Source organism: Ochotona curzoniae, unplaced genomic scaffold (genome assembly GCF_017591425.1).
Source record: "Ochotona curzoniae isolate NIBS_2020 unplaced genomic scaffold, NIBS_Ocur_1.0 contig_3498, whole genome shotgun sequence".
Taxonomy (NCBI): domain Eukaryota; kingdom Metazoa; phylum Chordata; class Mammalia; order Lagomorpha; family Ochotonidae; genus Ochotona; species Ochotona curzoniae.
Window position 1 is genome coordinate 12,857,659 of NW_024465885.1, and position 22,853 is coordinate 12,880,511.

The 22,853-nt window shown below is 45.6% G+C and overlaps 1 protein-coding gene across 1 annotated transcript; it reads right to left on the reverse strand.

The window, feature by feature from the left end:
• Positions 1 to 313: 313 nt before the first annotated feature.
• NIT2 (nitrilase family member 2) lies at positions 314 to 22,853 on the reverse strand. The gene is made up of 11 exons (XM_040980573.1): positions 22,827 to 22,853; positions 22,731 to 22,761; positions 18,919 to 19,037; positions 17,141 to 17,261; positions 14,270 to 14,358; positions 8,884 to 8,977; positions 8,318 to 8,392; positions 6,484 to 6,562; positions 4,517 to 4,615; positions 1,455 to 1,510; positions 314 to 1,120 (listed from the first exon to the last, which is right to left on the reverse strand). Exons 2-11 carry the CDS (start codon positions 22,756 to 22,758, stop codon positions 1,029 to 1,031), a joined length of 852 nt encoding a protein of 283 aa, XP_040836507.1. The 5' UTR covers positions 22,759 to 22,761; positions 22,827 to 22,853; the 3' UTR covers positions 314 to 1,028.

Consider the following 22,853-nt stretch of genomic DNA (forward strand, 5'->3'; position numbering starts at 1 on the left):
TTTTCCATGGTATCTTCACTCTCAGAGCTAATACAATTTGCGTTTGTGTATTTTTGTCTTACTTTCCAAAATGGTAAATGTCTGTCTGTTTATACCAGTGTGGGTGCACCAGCAGGATCACAGCAGCTCACAACAGCCATCTGTGTACATCTGTCCCAACTCCACTGAGAGGTATCAGGTGACAGCTTCCACTCGACCACGGTGACCCAGTGGCATCGCAGAGAGCAGCAAACACTACCACAAAACCAGGGTTTGTTCTCAGACAGCTGGTCGTTCTAGTCCACCACCAAACATAACAGACACAAAAACTCGCTGGAGTCCTTCACTTTTAATTGTATTAAATGATTCAGAGGCAAAAAAAAAAAAAAAAAAAGCAACTCTACATTCATTGATTCTTCATCTTTGGAGGTAGGAAATGCCAGCAGAGAGAAAAGAAAAAAAACAAAACAACACACCAGAATTGGGGCCTCTCGCATAGATTTGCACTAAGTTGCCAGGAACAAGTGCTTCGCTGGCATTCACCCGCGAGGCTCATGGCTTCTTCCTCCAAAACCAGTATGCCCAGGTGAAGCTCCAGCTCCTTCCCAAACTTGGAAGGCAGGCCCACGACTTCCTCTTGCAAAGTGCAAGAATCTAAACCTTGCTCCCCATAGTTACACATGGATGCACACATATGACTTTAAAGTACTGCTTCAAGTACAACAGCACCAGACCGTTGTTTTCTAGACAATGGATTCCACCTCCAATGAGCAGGATTGGAGGTTCAGGACAAACTGACATTTCTCTCAGGTGAATTAGCCAGTGAGATTCCAAGATCTGACACTTGTATCAACAGTTCTGAAGCAATTCAAGCATGGTGGAAACTTCTGAGCCAACCCTTCTGAACACAGCCTAAGTCCTTTTTGACTAGGTAATAAAAGAGAGAGAGACAAAGAATGAAAACAAAAAGGATTAAGAAATTCACCAGGAAGCTGATCATGTCATGGAATTGTATCTTCCCTTCGTGCTACATGATGGAAACCTTAACCTCAAGCTTTTTTCGACTCCACTGCATACAGGTCTGATCGCTTCTGTCTCAAAATGGGTATTTGCTGGCGGACTTCAGCCAACTTCTGCAGGTCTGTAGAAACAGAAAAGCGAACTATCAATCATTTACAACTCTTCACTAACCAACGGGATTTCTTAGCAAATAAGTTCATGCTAACAGTGGTCTCGTCTAGATGCACAGATGGTCTGGAATTGGCCTAGGACTGATTTCGAACCAAACTAAAGGATTTCAACCTGAGCAACAGCCCCCAGGGAGTGGTCGGTGAACCAGATCCTCAAATATCCTCAAGCGTAGCAGAGGAGGGGCATGAAGGAGCATTTCAAGCGACTGAAGCTTCATAGCCGTGGGATCTGGCTTCAGAGCAAAGGGAATGCCAGAGACTGAACCCCTGCAAGGGAAGCCTTACCGATGTCTGAATACACGATGGTTTCTTCAGTGCCCGCTTTGGCTAGGACCTCTCCCCTGAAAAACAGGCCAGGACCATGAGGACTTCCCTGATGTTAGCAATATTCAGGATCTCTGCTCTCCCTTTCCATCTCACATGGCAAAGACTCTGAGATTTAAATGAAGAAGGCAGGAGCACAAATCCCTTAAGTGGCTTTATAATTGTATGGCAAGTAATCTGCAATATTCACTTCCTGAAGTATAAGGTGGCACTAAAAGCACGATGAGGACTCAGCAAGAAAATAAAGGGGAATATTTTGAGCTTTGGACACCTAAGAAATGGCAGTTATTCCGGTCCCACACTCCTCTGGGCACAGAGCTATCTAACCCAAGTCAGAAGCTCCATTCTACCTGACAGGTACAAACTGGGGGAAACCCATACTGTCCCTATCCAGGTCTGCTCTTCAGCTGGGTGGGCCCCACAACCCCTGGGATCTGCCCTTGTGCCTGGGACCCCTGGATCCACACATTAGCAGGCTTCATTCTCAGAGTTGAGGGAAACACAGCTTTCTGGGGGACCGAGTAGAAGTGGTGGGCAGCTCACATACCTGCAGGAGTCCTACCCTAGGGGACAGCAAGAGCACAGAGCGAATGCTGACCTGGAAAGCTACTCCCAGGGCCTAGTCTCTTGGCCCAGGGCAGGCATTCAGCTATACTGTCCATGAAACCAGAGTTCTCCAAAGTAACCAACACTACAAACAACTGCACGTGATAACGGCTCTGTTGACCAGATAGTCACAAACAGTTCTGGTACACTCAGCCATTCAAATTTATTTAATTTTTATTGGAAAGTCAGATACACAGAGAGAAAGATCTTCCACCTGTTGATTCACTCCCCAAGTAGCTGCAATGGCCATAAGTGTGCCTATCTGAAGCCGCCTGGAGCCTCTTCCGGGTCTCCCCTGAGGGTGCAGGGTCTCAAGGCTTCGGGCCATCCTCAACTGCTTTCCCAGGCCACAAGCAGGGAGCTGGATGGGAAGCAAGACTGCTGGGATTAGAACTGGCACCCATATGGAGTCCCAGTGTGTACAAGGCAAGACTATAGCCACTAGGCTATCACACCCGGCCCTAGTACCAGAACAGAGGACTGAGGACAGAACAAATTGATCATCTACCCAAGCCATGTGTTGGCAGTGAAAATCTGGGCACATGGAGACCTAAGGTGGACTATGTCAGGCAGTGGGTTCTGGAGAGATTTCATCGTGCTTGGAATGGCGAGACTGGCAGCAATTCAGAACTGCTGAACTCTCAAAACCACTTGAGCAGTGCACATGTCAGGGACCCTGGCATGGGTAGGAGGGTGAGTGGGGCTTCTCCCTTTATCTCCTCCCTTACCCCAGATGCAGGAAAAAAAAAAATAAGAGAGAGAGAGAGAATGTGGAAACAATGGTCTTACCCACTTTCCTGTAGCCCTTGACCCTTTCTGTCCTAATCAACTATGCAAAGATTATCAAAATAAAATAATAATTTAAGAAAAACCGCTTGTCCATTTGTCTCAGTACTTGTCCATTTGTGTGTTAAATTCAGTCCCTCCCAATCTAATGTCAACATTAGCCAGAATGCTCCCAGGACCAGCAGACGGAAGCAAGCTAGAACAGTAAATCATACAGCTACTGCATGTCAGAGGCAGCTGGCGTGGTCAGTTTCAGAGTGCACAGGGAACTGGCTGTGGAGCAGCGCCGCCCGAGAGGCAGAGGACAGACCACCCACCATGAAACTACCCACAGACACAAACCTGAAGCAAGCGTAAGAAATGCTACAAGCCAACTTAACCGCTCCAGTTCTCCAGCTCTCCCCCACATCTTACATTCAGGAAGACAGGAATCTCACTAGCCGTATCGTCCAAAGCCTCCCTATCACACAGGTCGAGCTTTGGGTCCCAGGAAGCTGGAATAAAGTACATACTAGGACTACATGATAATCAGCCTTTCTCCTTCTTATGCCTTGTTTTTTCATAATTTATTATTTTTCTGAAAGTCAAAGTTACAGGGAGAGAGAAATCCTCCCTCTACTAGTTCATTCCCTAAATAGTCACAACAGTAAAGGTGGACTCAGATTGAAGCGAGGAACTAGAAGCTTCTTCTAGACCTTCTACCTGAATGCACTAGCCCAAGCACTTAAGCCATCTTCCACTACTCTCCCAGGCACTTTAGCAAGGAGCTGAATAGGAAATTGAGCAGCTGGCATTGCAAGTGGTGGCTTACCTCACTATGCCACAGTACCAGCCCCAAACATTCTTAGTTTTGTGACTGGAATCTTTTCCCTGAAATAGCAGGAATCATAGACGTGTGTGTGTGTGTGTGTGTGTGTGTGTGTGTGTGCAATGGTGTGAAAAAAAATCCAAGTTTTGAATTCAAAAAGTCCTAGTCAAAAGTTGTAGTCACTCCATGCCTGAACTGAGTTCACTAAGGGACAGTCCTGAGCTCAGGCTGAGACCATGCAAGCCACATACTGAGGGTATGACGCAAACTGCACACACGCACACCAGGCCATATGTTTAAGGCCTCACTGTACATGCATCTGAGAAGATTTACATGCTGGTTTCACTGGGTAATAAAATGCTTCACCCACTTGCCAGGGACAAGGTTGTATTTTCCATGACTGATTCGCTCTTCCCCTCATCGAATCATTATGCTGGGAGCAAAGTCTTCACCCTGAAACTCACTCCTATCCTAAGACCAGTTACCAGCTTAAATTTTAACCACAGCAAAGAGTCTGTGGGCCTTTTAGTAAAACCTCCAACCTGTACCTGCTGCCTTATTTTTCAATGGAATCTAACTGGATGGACATTGGACATCATTTAGAGACTCAGAAAAGGGCAAGCACTCGGCTAAGGCCAACTACTCAATCAGGAGAGAAGGACAATTTTTTTCTCACTTGGTTTTCAAATGGAAACCAAAACTTGGAAGTACATATTAGGAAAGGGGAGAGCTGGGGTAGGTGGGTCAGAGGCCAAATAATCCACCTGTCCGTGTTCCATCTCACAAGTAACCATCGATTCCAAACTCATTCAGCTAAACTTACCAAGGATTCACAATGGTGCTGTGTCCCCAGGCAACATAGGAAGCTTTGTCATCCCGTGCAGGAGAGGCTGTGGCCACGTACACCTGGTTATCAACAGCTCTGCAGTCAACGGACAGAAAACAGGTAACGTGACCACTACAGATCAGTGATGTTTTTCTATTCCAACCACAACGGCTCCTTCTTTTAGAAAACAGACTTGTGCAGATTCATCTTGCCATAAATGGGGTTACTACCAATAAAACAATTTTCAGCAAAAATCTTCAGTGACAAACGCATTGAATACCCTTGGCGTATCCAGTGTAGGAGCTTAGCAGCACAGTGTGCTGCGGAGTATGGGTTGTTTGCCCTCATCGTGCTGGAGCCGACTGGAAGCTGTGGCTCGCTGCCGCTGCCAAGCATCACAAGAGGGTCCCATCAGGCACAGCACTAGCTCAGATAGGAACAAAATTCAAAAAACAACTTTGATGTACAGTTTTTCCACCACTGTAAAGCTGAAAAACCATAAGGTGTTTTCTACTATTGTAATCTGGGGACTATCTGTGCTCAAGACATGAAAGAAAGCCAAGGCCATGGAACCCTCTCTTCAAAAACTTTGTGCATAAACCAACAGCTGTCCACTGGGTGTGATTTTGCCCATCAGGCTTGCCAGTGTCTGTAGACCTTTATGTTGGTGTCTAGTAGGGAAAGCCAAGGAGCCTGTTTCATGTGTTACAGTGCACAGGATGGTCCCCAAAATGCCAAAAGCAACACCGCTGAGCATTCTGGCACAAGCTGCCGATCACATACAAAATACCAGAGCACCTCTGGAAGGTGGTCCGGGAGAAGAGGTAGTTCTTGCTGCTGCATCAGGCAGGGCTGTAAGGCACTTTCATGTCAACAGCTGCACTCACACATCTCAGCTTAGACAAGAAGTCCACATATAGCAGCTATAGCAACCCACCCACCTCTCTTGGGAGCCCTCTGGCATTACTCAATTGAATCATGCCAGTTTATCCCATTATCTTCTAAGCTTTTCTTACTTCTCACAGGACTGCACAGTGATGAACACCATAGTATCATCTACTTTTAAGCCCTTTTCTACCCTGCATTCAGTGACATACCTCTTTCCCTTCCAATACATATTACCACCATCTCTAAAACTGAGAACAGTGGCTACTTCTTGGCAGAAGGAGACTACTGAGTGGGAAATGAGCATTTTAAGAGACTGGAAATGTTTACACACACACACACACACACTGACTTGCATGCTTAAAATTAGTGTACTTTTCTACATGACACTTCAATTAAAAAGCTATAATGAAAAAAAACTAGCACTGTGATCAGCATTTCATGCACACTGCGCAGGCACAGTCACGGCCCTCCTCCCTTCCATGTGCTGTCACTTCTGCTGGTTGCCCTTCACCAGCCCTCAGCCTTGGAGGACAAAGGGAAATGCCACTGTGACATGCCAGTGATGCTTGTGCAATGGCCTGGATTTATGAGTTAGAAGGACAACAGATTCTAATGAGTTTGCTGGCAGAGTATCCCCAAGGCCAGAGGGAGGCAACAGAGGATGAACAGGGTAGGAAAAAACCGTCATGTGAATGGCACGGACTCAAATCCCTCCCTAGGGCTGCGGTGCTAAAGGAACCACTGCCTCTTTCTTAGTTTCTGTGGCTGAATTCCTCTGGAAAAGTTGCTAGAAATTGTCTCATGAGAGACTAATCTGTATTTAATCTCAGAAAACTGAACCTGTGGTCCATGTGATACACTGAATGTTCCTAAAACTGCAACACTCAGCCCCCCAAACTCAGGAGGGGGTGTCGCGGCTTCTGAAAGGAAGTACCCAGCAGCAGAAGCCCTCCCTGCAAAGCAATCCTTTCCAACTACATTTGGGTGTGAAGCAGTCTTCCACTTGGGGCAGGCTGGTACCCGCATCAAACCCGAAACCTCTGCACAGAGAGGAGACACAGATGGTCCTTTCCTACCGGCCTCGCTGAAGTAACTCCCAGTGGGCTGGGCCAGTGGTCAAATTGAAAGCTCCAGGATACACCAACAGTTGACAGCCTTGGGGACAGAAAGGCAAAGAACAATAAACACACGTGAAATAATGACACTAGTCTGTCCTATTGTTTCTCACTTAACAGAGACCAAACTCAAGATTCTCCAAGCATAAAAAGATGTCAGCTGAGGCTGGCATCATGGCTTAGCAGGCTAAGGCTAAGCCTACAGTGACACATAAGTAAGGGTGCCAGTTCAAGTCCCAGTGGCTCCACTTCTGATCCAGCACCCTGCTAATGGCTTCAGAAGGCAGTGGAGGAGGGCCTAAGTACTTGGGCACCTGCACCCATCTCTGGCTCCTGGCTTTAGACTGGCCCAGCTCCAGCCACTGTGGCCATTTAGAGAGTGAACTAGTGGATGGGAGATCTCAATCATTCTCTCGCTCTATAACTCTGCCTTTCAAATAAAATAAATTTAAAAATAAATAAAAATGTCAACCCAATGAGGCAGAGGCAGCAGTACTGAAGAATAGCTCTGCATTACTTTAGAAACACACACATAGAACACATAAGGCCCCCAAGAGAAGTGCTGCAGATGCCTGGAATCGTAACACGCAAAGGCACATCAAAAAAGAACAGCCATTGGAACTTCTCTCTCGCTGTATGTTTGGCTACATGCCATATTTCATAATTCTTTTCAACTGAAATTAGGGGCAGAATCGTAGTTTTAATGTTTGTTGGATGAGGCTCAAAGAGACTATTAACTCCAGAAGCCATGTACTTTTTCCTTCTACTGGGTTAGCAAACTATTCCTTACCCACTTCAGTTGGTTAAATGACAATCTGGAATTAGATTCAGCAATCTAGTAAGAATGCTAACGTTTGCTGAGTCCCACTTATCAAGGAACTTTATACATTCTCTATCCCTAACTTTCATATAATTCTTATGAAGAAAGTGAAACCAACAGCGCTCCAAGGGTGAAATGACTGACCCAATGTACTGTGCCAACCACAGGGAAGAGTTAGAACCAGAACTCAGAAACTTCAGCCTGGTTTGGGACCAAGATGTCATTGGGCACATTTCTGTTATAGCCACATTTAAAACCACCAAGTGGTGAGATCCTATCAGAGTCCAGCCCATTTGATCATTCCGACTAAGTTCCAAATGAATTGTTCTAAACTCAAAGAACAGAACAGACACTTAGGACAAACCTCCTTTCCTGGCTACATTAGACTCATTTGTTAAGAACTTACAGATGCATTCCTAGATGGATTTGAACAGCAGAGTGATAGTAAAGACACACACACACATACACAGACACACACAGACACACACACACACACACACACACACACACACACACACACACACACACAGAGAGAGAGAAAGATCTCTTCCATCTACTGGTTTATTTCCTAAATGTCCTTAACAGTCTGAGCGACGCCAAGCTGAAGCCAGGAGCCAGGAGCTCCACCTGGGTGTCCAAGTGGGTGGAAGGAATCCAAGCACACTGGCAAGACACTGGTCAGAGTGGAGGAGCCTGGACCCATCCAGGCACTATAATATGGGATATGAGTGTCCCAATTGACAACTTGACCTACTGAGCTTTATTACCTGTTCCAAGTTGGTATGCTAAACCACAACTTCTGAAAACCCTCATGTACAACAAAAGTCCAAGAGGCTTGATGAAATGCAAGGGCTGTAGATGGTGAGATTAAGGCTCCTTTCCCAGCTTTGCTAACTAATGGGTTCCCTGACCCCACAAAGACAAGTCCAGAACCAAACCTCCAAGCTACAGAACACAACCACAGCACTGCCTCACCTTTCTGGGCATAGATCTGTGCAAGCTCTGCAAAGCGGATGTCGTAGCAGATGCCCAGGCCCACTCTGCAGTAAGCTGTTTCCAAACAGAAAAAGCACAAATGAAAAGTTAATAGCCTGTACCACAGTGTGGCAGGAAAAATCCCCTAGGACCCAAAAAAACCTGACAGGGACAAATTAACACAGGACCCTTAGATGGGGACAATTTAGAACCACACTTCTTAATTGGACTTCATCTCATAAAGACCTTACTCACTGTAGCAGAGATGAGAAATTCATCCTAACTGAATGCTTATTATTTAAATGGGAGATGTTCAATCATGACTTCATAGGAATACTCTGGAATAAATCACAGGAACTTGTGACCAAATGGAAGAGCAAAATCACGTTAAACCAATTAGCTGTCTATTCAGCTCAAACTTTACAGATCTTTGGAGACATACTGCCTTTCTCATTTCAATCTTCCAATCAGGTTATATGAAAAGGTTGGAGAGAAACATAGGAAAGAAAGGGGTATCTGCTCTTGCACTAGGACAGCTAAAGGAGGCAAATTTATTTGGTACGTACGAGTGTCAAATGTAGAGAAACTATCACCAGGACTCAACGTTTTAGATTCTTGAAATGTAATTTTCCCAGGGACATCAATGTCAAACAGATGGATCTGCATTACAAACAAATAGCTTGGTTACCTCTATTCCAGCAGGGTTCACGGTGGTAACAGCAGACATCATTCCACAAACATAGAAGCAAACTGGTATAAGATCAAGTATGTACAAAAATAGCACTTCAAACTACCCATGACCTGTCCTGCAACTCGCCAAAATGACTCCTACACAGGAAAATGGAAAAGACCACACTGCAATTCCAATTCCATATGGAATGTGAGCCAATGTTTACATTTCTCATGGGAAACAATGCATGGGTTGCTTTTGTATTCAAAATGAAAATTTCCCAGAATTTCAATCAAACTAAAAATTGAGCAGGAGCGATGGAGATTGAGTAGACATTAAAAATAGGCAAAACAAAAAAAATAATCACAAAATTAAAGTCAGCAATGTATAAGAGTAATAATGTATTACTTTCAAATTTATTTAAAGAAAGAAAATACACCTAATACTAAAAAATCAATCTAGCTTAGCACATTAACAAAACAAAAAAAATCATATGATCTAAAGAAATGTATACTGAATATTTGGTAAACTACAGTTGTTTCTGATTTGAACAAAAGGGGGTTTGGATATTTGGCATAGCTATCAAAGTCCTGTTTGGGATGCCCACATCCCTTGCTGGGGTGCTGGTTCAAATCCAAGCCACTCCACTTTCAGTTCAGCTGCCAGCTAATGTGCACCTGAGTGGCTCAAATGCCTGGGTACTTACCACACTGATGATCTCTCTTCATCTCTGCCTGCCTCTCAAATGCACATTATTTTCAAGTAAAAATAAATATATATATATTTTTTTTTCTAGGAAGAAACATTTATTTTAACCAGAAAGGCAGATTTACACAAAGAAGGAAAGATAAAAAGATCTTCCATCAGCTGGTCCCCAATAGGCCACAATGGCCAGAGCTGAGCCAATCCAAAACCAGGAGATGGGAGTTTCTTGCAGGTCTCCCAAGACTTTGGGCCATTCTCTGTTGCTTTTCCAGGCCACAAGCAAGGAAATGGATGGGAAGTAGAGCAGCTGAGACATGAACCAACACCTTCATGTGATCCAAACACTTACAAAGGAAAGATTAAACAACTGAGTCATCACGTCAGGCCCTAGAAGGAGAATTTTTTTACAATAATTTATTTATTTTTATTGGAAAGCCAGATATACAGCGAGGAGGAGAGACAGAGTGGAAGATCTTCCACCCAATGGCTCACTCCCCAAGTGGCCACAATGGCCAGAGCTGAGTCAATCTGAAGCCAGGAACCTCTTCCAGGTCTCCCACATGGGTGCAGGGTCCCAAGGCTTTGGGCCGTCCTTGACTGCTTTCCCAGGCCACAAGCAGGGGGCTGCCAGGAAAGCGGGGCTGCTGGGATTAGAATCTGTGCCCATATAGGATCCTGGTACTTGCAAGATAAGAACTTTAACTACTAGGCTAACATGCTGGGCCCAAAAGAGATTTTTAAAAATCTGGTAACAGGGACCAGAACTGTGACATAGTAAATTAAGCTACTGTCTGCAGTGCTGGCATCCCACATGGGTGCTGGTTCGAGTCCCGGCTGAACTGGTTCCCTGCTAATGCACCTAGGAAAGCAGGACATGGCTTCAAGTACTTGGGCCCCTGCCACCCATGTGCAAGACCTGGATGACACAGCTGTGTACCTCTCCCCATCTCCGCAACTTGGTCTTTCAAATAAATACTTTCTTTCTTAAAGTCTGATAAAGAGTTTCTGTGAACAACTCAAACAAAAATTATATTTAATAGTGAAATACTGAAAGTTTCTTTCTGAGTGGCAACAAAACACACATTTACTACTCAACATGGTATCACAGAATCTAAAGGAACAAGGTGAATGGAACTAGTAAGGCACATAAAGATCGAAACGAAAAGGTGAAATCTCTCATTAGGCTCAAATGGCAAAATTACGTATGTAAAAATTTATTTTAAATTAATTTAAAAAACCCAAAATTCCTATAGATAATCATTTAAATTAATGATTAAATCTATCAAGAGTGTTATATAAAAGTTGATGCTTTTAAAACCAGTGAGGGGCCAGCACTGCGGTGTATCCTGTTAAGCTGTTGTCTGTGGTGCCAGGATCCCATACATGTGCCAATTCCAGTCCTGACTGCTGCACTTCTAATCAAGCTCCCTGTTAATAGGCCTGGGAAAGCATCAGAAGATGGTTCAAGTGCTTGGATCCCTGCATCCACATGGAAGAACCGGATGCAGCTTGTGGCCCTGGGTCAGCTAGCTCCAGTCACTGAAGTCATTTGGGGACTAAACCAATGGCTCAAAGACCTATCTCTCTGACTCTCCTTATCTCTCTTCCTGTAATTTCACCTTTCAAACTTCGTCTTTCTAGGAAAGGCAGATTTACAGAGAGAAGAGACAGAAAGAAAGATCTTCCATCTGCTGGTTCACTCCTCAAGTGGTCACAACAGCCTGAGCTGAGCTGATCCGAAGCCAGGAACCTGGAGCTTCTTCCGGGTCTCCCACACTGGTGAAGGGTTTCAAGGCTTTAGGCTGTCCTCTACTGCTTTCCAGGCCACAAGCAGTGAGGTAGAAAGGAAGTGGAACAGCCAGGATACAAATTGGTGCCTATATGGCAACCTAGCACATGCAAGGCAAGGACCTTAATTACTAGGCTACCATGCCAGGTCCAAGTACATAAACAAATCTTGGGGAAAAAATACCTGGTTGGATTTCTATATAACAGTAAGAAACTGAAAATGAAAAGTACAGAAACATGACTTAAAACACATTTTAAAAATGATACATAAAACCATACTAGTAAATACTAGAATTTTCACAACTCTCACTGGACTGGCTCACAGAATGTTGAAGGTGCTGGAGAAGTAGGCCAGCAACGTTCATACATCAATAGCAACTATCCAGTCTGTAAAACAGAGGGGTTGGCACCACAGCATAATAGGGTAAGCCTTTGTCTGTGGTGCCAGCATCCCACAGGGGCATTAGCTTGTTGTCCCAGCTACTCCACTTCTGATTGAGCTCCCTATTTTTGGCCTGGGAAAGCAGCAGAGGATGGTTAAGGCCTTGGGACCCTGCACCCAAATGGAAGACTTGGAAGAAACTCCTGGCTTTGGAATAGCTCAACTCTGGGTGTTGCAGCTATCAGGAAAGTAGCACAGTGGAGGGGAGATGGATTTCGCTCTCTTTGTATCACTCTCTCTCAACTTTCCTTTGTAACTCCGCCTTTCAAATAATAAATAAATAACTCTTTAAAAAATGGTGGAAAGGGAAAAATATCCTACCAGGGTCTCAGGAACTTTGAAATAATTTCTTAAATATATGTATTATAGGTCCAAACCAGAATGAGACAGAAAAAGCAATTCATAGAATAACATCCCCAAACGTTCCTAAGTATGGGAAAACATTTTTAAAATCATAAATAGAAGAAGCACCAATCAAGACAAAACTGAGTCACGTTAGAATGAAAAAATATTGAGAACTGAGGCCAGGACCATGGGGTAAAGCTTTGTCTGCTATGCCAGCGCCCCACTGAGGAGCCCAGGCAAGTCCTGGATGCCCTGTTCCGATGCAGCTCCCAGCTATGCCAGCACCCCATTGAGAAGCCCAGGCAAGTCCTGGATGCCCTGTTCCGATGCAGCTCCCAGCTATGCCAGCGCCCCATTGAGGAGCCCAGGCAAGTCCCGGATGCCCTGTTCCAATGCAGCTCCCAGCTAATGTTCCTAGGAAAGCAGCAGAGGACAGCCCAGCTGCTTGGGCCCCTGTGCTAGGGAAGGCCTGGAAGAAATTCCTGGCTTCAGCTGACCCAGTCCTGGCCACTACAGCCATGTGGGAAGAGAACTGCCAAGTAGATCTGTCTCTCCCTACCTCTCTGTGTTACTCTGCCTTTCAAATAAGTAAGTAAGCTCTTTAAAAAACTTTTAAGAGCACACTGAGAAGTAAAGATTACAGAAAAGTCTTGAAAGCAAAAAATTATACACAAGGGTATAAAAGTAAACTTCTTGTCAGGATAAAGGCAGGCTATAATGTGACTTCTAGCAGAGAAAAAATACGGTCAACCCAGAAGTTTATTTCAGCAAAAATATTTTTCCAGGGCCCGGCAGCGTGGCCTAATGGTTAAAGTCCTCGCCTTGAACGCGCCAGGATCCCATATGGGTGCCGGTTCTAATCCCGGCAGCCCCGCTTCCCTTCCAGCTCCCTGCCTGTGGCCTGGGAAGGCAGTCGAGGACGGCCCAAAGCTTTGGGACCCTGCACCCGTGTGGGAGACCCAGAAGTGGCTCCTGGCTTCGGATCGGCATAGCACCGGCCGTTGCGCTCACTTGGGGAGTGAATCATCGGATGGAAGATCTTTCTTTCTGTCTTTCCTCCTCTCTGTATATCTGACTTTCCAATAAATAAATAAATCTTTAAAAAATATATTTTTCAAGAATGAAGGCAAGATAAAGACATATCCATAAACAAAACCCAAGAGAATTCCCAGCTCACAGCAGATCCTAAAGCAGTCCTTCTGTCTGAAGGAAAAGACACAAAGAGAATAAGGATCTGCAGGAAGAAGAGAAAAACATCACAAGGGTCAATATTTGGGTGGGCAGAGAAATGAAATGTGTTTTTCCCTTCTTTAAAATGTATACGACTTATATGAAAAGTTACTGGTGTATAGTATCTATAACTTCTTTACTAGAATACATACAACAACTATAACAAACATAAAGAACAGGAGATAGGCAATGAAGTGATGACAACATTACCCAGACTGTGACAAGTTAAAGATGTATACTTTAATTCCCAGGGCAGCAGCTTAAAAAAAAAAAAGTATAATGAAAAAGGTAGTAGATACATTTAAATGGAATTTGGAAAAATACTCAGTTACTCCAAAAGAAGGTAGAAAACTACAAAGAACAAAAGTAAAATGACGAATATCTAAATCTAACCACCCTAATAATTACCTTACATATAAATTAACCACTCCCAAACTATCAAAACGAATAAAAAGACCCAACCATATGCTGTCTCTGAGCAAACTAAAACAGGACAGAACTGCAACAATAATCCTAGGAAGCTAAGAAATAAAAGATGTCACTTCTCTCCGAGTTAACCTCCCTGTATTCAACAAAGCATCTCCATAATAAAAATCCATGCAGGTTGTGTCTTTGCAGCAATTGATACAGTGAGTCTAAGAGCTACAGAAAAAAAAATGCAAGCTTCCAACTCTAGCCATCTGTGCCAGCAAATCAACAGCCTGGTGGCTCGTGCACAACCTGCTGAGAGGGGCCAGGGACGAAGACGACTCGGGGAGACATCCCTACTCACCTTCCGGTGCTTTACCAGCAACGTCCCATCAGGCCCAAACACAGCACAGGTGTTGTATAGCTTCCCTGCATCTTCCTCAGGGATGGAGCCTTTCATGGAGAGACAAGACAGGCAGGCACGCAAGCCATTAACAATAAAAATGGACACCGCGATTCCTTTATGATGACCAAAGAAACAACTGAGAAACAGTGACTTCTGTACAGCAATAAAATGTACTATTTTTTTTTAAGATTTGTTTTTGTTGGAAAGTCAGATTTTCAGAGGACAGAGAAAAATCTTCTGTCCGTTGATTCACTCTCCAAGAGGCTGCAATGGCAGAAGCCGAACTGATCTGAAGCCAGGAGCCAGGAACTTCTCCTGGGTCTCCCACGCGGGTGCAGGGTCCCAAGGCTTTAGACCACCCTCAACTGCTTTCCCAGGCCACAAGCAGGGAGCTGGATGGGAAGTGGAATAGTCAGGACACGAATCAATGCCCATATAAGATCCTGGTGCATGCAAGGGGAGGACTTTAGCCACTAGGCTATTGTGCCAGGCCCAAAAGATAGTAACTTCTAAGAGTTGCCTAACGTTTGTTGTTGCTGAAAATAATCTTTCAGAGAAAAGCATGAGCGTGGAGATGAGACATAATCAAGTCAGATGCAGGGCCTGCCTTTGGGGCACAGGGGGTTAAGCTACCATCTGTGACACTGGCATCCCACATCAGAGTGCCGCTTCCAGTGAGACCAGCTCTATTCCAACCCATGTTCCCTGCTAATGCCCTGGAAGGCAGCAGATGACTCAAGGACTCGGGTCCCTGACAGCCACGAGGGAGACCTGGATGGAGTCTCAGGTTCCCGCTGGCTTCAGCAGGACCCGGCCCTGCAGCCACTGCAGACATTGCTCTCTCTGCCTTTCAAATAAATAGCTCTTGAAGCTATCAGATCAGAGGCCAGAGACAGGTTTAACAAATAACCAGCTGCTCCTGAAATTCAGCCAGGATCTTGAGCAACACTTAATTGGTAACATTAAAGTAAAATCAAATTTGTTGTTGCTTAACTTAAACTCACCAGTTCCTACATTACAACTGTATCCCAGGGCCCAGCACAGTAGCCTAGCAGCTAAAGTCTTTATCTTTCACATGACAGGTTTCACACGGGTACTAGTTCATGTCCCAGCGGCCCTGCTTCCCATCCAACTTCCCGCTTGTGGTCTGGGAAAGCAGTCGATGATGGCCTGAGCTTTGGGACCCTGCACCCGCGTGGGAGATCTGGAAGAAGCTCTAGGCTCCTGGCTTCAGATTGGCTCAGCTCCAGCAATGGCAATAAACGGATTTTCCTCTCTGTCTCTCGTGTCTGTATATCTGCTTTCCCAGTGAAAATAAACAAGTCTTTTTTTTTAAAAAAAAAAAAAAACTGTACTCCAGAAGTCACTAAGATGAGAAATAGGATGCCAAATCACCAGCCTCCCACCATGGAGTCAGCTCCGCCTTAGACTTCTGCCTTTGCCTTCATTTTCTCGTCTCATTCATTTCTAATCCTTAATATATCATGACACAGAGTCAAGTCTGTTATGTCTACTGCACAATGTATTGTGCTTTGTTTTTATTTTAACAAATAAAAAAGTTTTAAATCTATTTTAACAGCACAAATGCAAAGCTACTTTCAAGTACGTAGGATCTAAGAAAGTTTTTTCAACCCTATAATAGTATAATAAATAACAGAAGTGACTTCTCTTTCCACATTTTAACCTGCCCCTGTACTGCCACTCTTTCTCCAGCGAAACTCATTATTGAAATTTTGATGAATTTAGTTCTACAGTAGTTATTATTCCTTTACATGTATGAGGGGACTTCAAAAAATTCATAGAAAGAGGGTGTGGATGCTGCGGCACAGTGGTAAGTCACCACTTGTAATGCCAGTCAAGTCCTGGTGGTTTCACTTCTGCTCCAGTTCCCTGGGAAAATCAGCCGAAGACGCCTCCAGTCCTTGGACCCTGTCGGCCATGTGGGAGACCGAGACGCTCCTGACTCCCGGTTTCAGTTGAGCCCAGCTTCGGCTGTTGTAGTCACCTGAGGAGTGAACCAGTGGATGGAGGATATCTCTATCCTGCTTTCTCTCTCTCTCTCTCTCTTTCAAATAAATATATCTTTAAAAGGGGTGTATGAATAAAAGAATTAAAAGACAAGTTCATTTTGGTGCAAGAAAAAAATGTCGAAGTCTGTGTGTACAGGGATGTACCAAAAGCTCATAGAAACTGTATATTATGAAAAGATTGTTCAAGGATTTCAAAACAGTTTTTGCACCATCGTTTAACTCTCTTCTCCATGAGTTTTCTGAAGCACCCTCTTACACGACATACAAAACATGGTCCTCATGTGGTATCTGCAGGGCATTGATTCCTAACATGCCAAATCTACATATGCTCCAGCCCTCTACATAAGATACGCAGTATTTGCACACAACTGGGGCACATCCTCCTGGGTACCGTAAATCATCTCTAGATCACTCACAATATCAAACAATGTGAATATTACAGAGTAATTATATTTAGGGAATGTAAGAAAAAACAACAACCTATAAACATTCATTATCGATGAAGTTCTCCCACTTCCCACCCCAGCCCAGATCTTTTCAATCCACAGCTGGCCGATGTGCAGACTGAGAACCTGTGGAGATGGCAAGCCAAGTGTGCACAATCTTCTTTTGTGTGGAGGACATGATCTGAACGAGAAACCCACTCACATTATACTAAGCTTGCTTTTTCTCCACTGCACGGTGTGCCTTGAAGATATTTCCACATGAGTGCTTGCTGAGCACCTCATGCGTCTCCACAGCTGACCTGTGAGGCCAGCAATCACTCAGGTGTTCAGGCCATTCCAAAAGAGGACGTTACCTCCAATGAGATATATGCTGCACTCCTTTGCCACCTCAGACAGCTTCTGTGTGGATTCACCGGGAATTTTCTCGGCATACTCAGGAAAATAGTTTGTGCCATAGGGAGAATTAAAACATTCCTAGAATGATGATGGCAGAGAAAAAAAATGGAAAAAGAATCACTTAAACACAAAACACATTTTAAGGATCTGCTTTAAGAAGGCATGTTCCTGCTTCCAGCTCTACTATCACATGATAAAACACAACCAAAAATGCACTGAAAGTCCAGGACCTGGGTGCAGCTTGCAGCCACGTGCAGGACCAGGCAACCACCCAAGGGAGGCTGGAAGACACAGGTCCCCCGGCCTGCTGGCTCCAGGCTATGGGAGCACAGTGAGGCCTCACCACGGGCATCCAGATAACACTGCACAGGGAGCCTCCTCACAGACACTGAGCATTAGCAGGAATCCGTGAGCTCCAAATTGCATGCATTTTAACATGTATTTATTTATTTGAAAAACAGAGAAAGAAAAAAAGATAGGTGGAGCTTCTCTAATACCCAGCATGGTTCATGCTCCTCAAATGCCCATAATGGTTGGGGTGAAGAAAGCTGAAGCTGAGGGCTGGGACTCAGGTCCTCAATCTGGAGTCAGAAACAAGTATCTAACCCAGGTACCTGGACACAGGACGGGCGCTGTAACAGGATCCCCTCAGAATTACATTTTACAATTACTACGTAAAGCAATAAAATCATGTATGAAGAAAACAGAAACAAAAACAAAAAACTTTCGGAAGCCACAAAAGTTCAAGATATTGGCAAAATTAGCTGTTGAAAGTTGCAGCACTATCACTGTGATTTGATGAAGCCATTTATCCACTTGGGGTGTTTGCCTTTGACAGGCCTCTGACATGTCAGGAAACAAACACCAAAGCTACCAGACTTCAACTGTACTCACATCAGTCTGTGCTTCTTGAGATCGCCTATGTGCCAGGCACGGTACCAAGATACTGAAGCCAAGATACTTAAATGCACAAAAATGCATGCTAGCTGGTTAATAAACTAAGCATACACATTCAAGAATTTGAATATTCCCTCCGCTCCTGGGCTTTACAACATGACAGGTGAGTTCTACAACTGACTCCATAAGGAAGACTGCATTAGGATCTCAAGCTCCCACATTAAAGATGTCTGCTCATTGGCCGTATCTGTGACAGCTGGGGCGTAACTAGGACAAAAAAGTAGGCGTGACGATTCTTCCAGTAACAGAGGCAGGGTGTACAAAGGGCTGCCTCCTCCCCACAGCCGGGAGTGAGGGGTGCTGTGCAGAACGATTCCTCCCTGTGGTCCCCATAAGACCTATGGAGAAGGTAACCGGCATCTGGACCAGCCCTGCACTTGCTAACAGACAGACATGCATACCCATCAGCTGATTCTTTTCTGAAGATTTAACCTAAGGCCAAGGGATGCTAAGTTTAACTGGCTTTAAGATACCCACAGGCTTCCTAAATGCCTCAATTAAGGCTTCCTGATGGCTAAATTATATGAGGAAAAAAGTATCCCAGCACTGTATATTTTAGCTCCTTCACCATACTAGGAATCTGGTTTTCTCACTTACACAGAACAGACGATCCTAACTGCAAGACTTGTTCATCATGTTGACAAATCTCCCCTTGCCAGAATATTCCAGACCAACTTGGTGCAATCTTGGGCTTCAATGGGCAGTACTGAATGCAGGCACTCAAGTGGACAAGCAGAGCTAGTCAACAGCGTTCTCCTGGGCCCACAGTGCCACTTACCGGCAGGGAGACTATCTTGGCTCCTTGTGTTGCTGCTTCTCGGATGAGGCTACAGGCTCGAGTGACATTGTCTGATTTGATGGAAGAAACTTGAAGCTGGATGAGGGCCAAGCGGAAAGCTAAGGACAATTATAAAGGAAAATGCTTGTCAGAGAATGTAGGACCACTGAATTCAGGCCCAGCCAAGGTTCTCACAGCACGACCCTGTTCCCCTTGGACACTGTGCAATAACAGGTACAACTGGACAACTTTTTTCTTTATCATCACAATACACATATTACTGGCATCCAATGGACGGCAGCCAGGCATGCTGTTTAACAGCTTGTAATGCACAAAATGGCCTTCCACAACAAGGTTTGGAGACCCTAAGACAGAACATCATTCATGGCCAGAGCTCCTTGCCAGGCCCAAGAACCAGAAGCAAGGTAGGTGGGCCCATTCTTGCATATAGTGTAGAGACATTAAACAAGAAGATGAGTTTGAATAAGGTCCCGTCCCATGATCTTGGGTCTCCCACCTGTTCCAAATCCAGTGCAGAAGGTGCAATCACTAAGCTGATCATCCATCGTGAACTGGGACAGTGGAGATACCTGTCTCAACTTCCCCATCATAGGTTGGGACTCAGCAGATCTATCTAGCTGCTGGTGGGGAAGAAATCTGGTATCGTATGAGCTGTGCATGCGCCTCATTACAGATCAGTGTCCCTGGGCACCTGTGCAGCTCAACAAAATTCACTGCTCCTTTGAAATAGCAGCTGTGCTCTATATTTGCTTCTCCTCTATGCTCCAGAATCACCTGTTGGCTCCTAGAACAGTCACCTTTAATCAGGGAGCAATGCTTCACATGCAATTTCCCCTTTTCAAGGTACTCATGTGATGCTTGGGTCCTGCCTGGAGTTTCTGCGGACATAATTATCCAGAACGATCCTAACTGCCCTCCCCCATCTGATGGCGCATCTGGAAATCCCCCCATTTAGAGCTACATTTCTAGGATCTCCTCTGACAGTGGAGATGTCTCCAGAAGACGTATCACTGACAAACCCTGGGATTTGCATTAACTCCCAAAGTAAGAAAATACAGGTGTTCCCTCCTTGGTCTAATGTAAATACAGTGAAACAAGTCCAATTTCACCCTGAATGAAAAGAAACGAAAACGGGAAACAGAAAGTCGGAATGACTCTAGGGCTTGGCACCATCACCAGAACACCACATCCACCCATAAAAGTCTCCCCTGGACTGCAGGAGCTGGCCTGGGACTGAGGGGGAGAACAGGAACGTTCCCCGTGGCAGTGTGGACGTGCCCTCCTTCCCATCCTCAGCGCAGGGCTCTGGACCCAAGCTCAATGACGGTGGACATTCTGCAACTCACCCACCGCACAGGGCTCTGACAGCAAGACATCGACCACAGGGGAACCCTCCACACTGAGGACTGGATACTCGCACACATCTCTCTTGGGGAAAAGACAACTGAGCCTTGACTAAACTCAAGCCGAGAAGAACCAAGCGTTCTCACAGATAGACATAAGGCAGGTGACCGACAGATAGCTGGGCAGCCCCCACTTCATAGAAGGAAGCTACATGTCCCAATCTAGCCAAGGCTGGCTTGAGAAGCCTGCACACAAGCCAGCTGGGACCCCCCTCACACACAAAGACCAAGACCAAACCCTCACTGTTCACAACAAGACCTCAAGGCCTGGAGTGGAAGCCGAGTGGCTGAAGTCCTTGCCTTGCATGCACTGGGATCCCATAATGACATCAGTTTGTGCTCCAGTTGCTCCACTTCCCATCCATCTTCCTGCTTGTGGCCTTGGAAAGCAGTTGAGGACAGCCCAAAGCCTTGGGACCTGTACCCATGTGGGAGACCCAAGGGAGGCTTCTGGCTTTGGATCGGATTAGCTTAGCTGAGCTCCAGCTATAGCAGTCACTTGGAGAGTGAACCAGTGGATGGAAGACTCTTCTCTCTGTCTCTCCTTTCTCTGTAAATTTGACTCTCCAGATGTCAGGAGCCGTGTACTGTAGCCACACTGAAGCCATTTTGAATATAGAACTACGGGCCAGTGGAAAATCCCCGGCTGGCTAGATGCTTGGGAAAGAAGTTATGAAGCTAATCACACGCTTAGCTTCAATTGTTTCTAGCAACTGTTTTAGAATGTGATTTATGTTGTACCTGCCGATATCTTGTTACTGATTACCTATGCTATTGTTGATATGCTGGTTACTATTGTGGATATGGTGGCTGCTCAAGAACAATCGGTCTGGAGACCATGGCTTGCGTCCTAGTTTCTCCTTTCCTCCCTGAGCCTTAGTTACTGAAGAATATAAAAACCCTCAATTAAAATCAATAAACTGACAGCTTGATCAGACATCCTGTCTTGCTGTCCATTCTTCGTGTCTCTTGTCCCCCAATCTCTCCTAGGTGGTTGCGACCCCCGTTGACTGTCCTGCTGGACGGGACATCCAATAAAATAAATACTTTAAAAAAATGTTTAAAAATAAATTAAAAAGGGCCCAGCGGCGTGGCCTAGAGGCTAAAGTCCTCGCCTTGAATGCACCGGGATCCCATATGGGCACCAGTTCTAATCCTGGCAACTCCACTTCCCATCCAGCTCCCTGCTTGTGGCCTAGGAAAGCAGTCGAGGACAGCTCAAAGCTTTGGGACCCTGCACCTGTGTGGGATACCCGGAAGAAGCTCCTGGATCCTGGCTTTGGATTGGCATAGCACCAGCTGTTGCGCTCACTTGAGGAGTGAATCAGCAGATGGAAGATCTTCCTCTCTGTCTCTCCTCCTCTCCATATATCTGACTTTGTAATAAAAAATAAATAAATCTTTAAAAAATAAATAAAACAAACAAATAAATAAAGCCAGACCTCCACCTTCTACACGGAATGCATGTAACACATATGGTAATTTACACAGCGTGCCTGACGGTCTCTTTTTATTGTAAGCATTCACCTAGTTTTTTTGTTTTGTTTTTTCATTTTTATCAGCCCAGCGCAAGAGCTCAGTGGCTAACCCTATCTTGGCTGATCCACCTCCCTTTCAAGTCCCTAGTTGTCTCCTGCCTGAGAAAGCAGAGGAGGGTCCAAGTCCTTGGGACTCTGCACCCACACGAGGGACCTGGAAGAAGCTCCTGGCTCCTCGCTTTGGATCAGCTCAGCCACTTGGGAAGTCAACCAGCAGATAGAAGAGCTTTTCTTCTCTCTCCTTCTCGTAAATTTGCCTTTCTGATAAACATAATAAATCTTATTGAGAGAGAGAAGCCCTTCCACTTATTCTTTTATTCCCAAAAAGCCCACAACAGCCAGGAGCCAGGTGCGCAGCAACGGACCTAAACATTCAAGCCATCGCATGCTGCCTCCAGAGGGTACAGTAACAGGATGTTAGGTCAAAAGTGAAGGAGCCAGGGTTCCGACAGGCGGTCGGATGTGAGATGCGGCATCCCAAGCCCGCTTTCTCTACTCCCTTTTAAACAACCCTTAACTCTCAGGAAATCTATCATGGCTAACGTCCCCAGAAGCACATCCTACAAAACTTGTGACTCCTAGCTGTTCGGGGGCCTAACATTTGGTTACAAGGCAGTCCTGCCTCCTATCTCCACCACCCTCAACCCCACACTCCGAGAACCTCAAGCTCCCGGGCTGGGCGCTCAGGGCGCCGCGGGCTCCACCGGAAGCCCGGGGAGCGCCCATGTCGCCCGGCCCCGCGACACCCACGTCCGACCAGGCCGCAGGCGCGAACACTGAGGTGGACTGTGAAGGCCGCCATCTGCCCGCCGGCGGCAGCTGGCCAGCCGCGCTGGTCCGTGCCACTTACTGGCCATGGCTCTCCCAGGAAGCACCATCGGCTGCGCGGGGGCAGGCAGGGCGCGGCGCTCGGGGCCGCGGCTGTGCGCGCTCGGGGCGGAGCAACGCGCACGGGGCCTCGGCTGTGCGCGCT

Excerpts from the sequence above, each read along its gene's own strand:
- NIT2 (XM_040980573.1), bottom strand. The coding sequence starts at position 22,758 with ATGGTGCTTCCTGGGAGAGCCATGGCCA. Across the intron at positions 8,978-14,269 it reads TGCTGGTAAAGCACCGGAAG|ATCCATCTGTTTGACATTGA; the intron begins GTGAGTAGGGAT and ends TTTGTAATGCAG. Across the intron at positions 6,563-8,317 it reads ACAGATCTATGCCCAGAAAG|GCTGTCAACTGTTGGTGTAT; the intron begins GTGAGGCAGTGC and ends TCTGTCCCCAAG.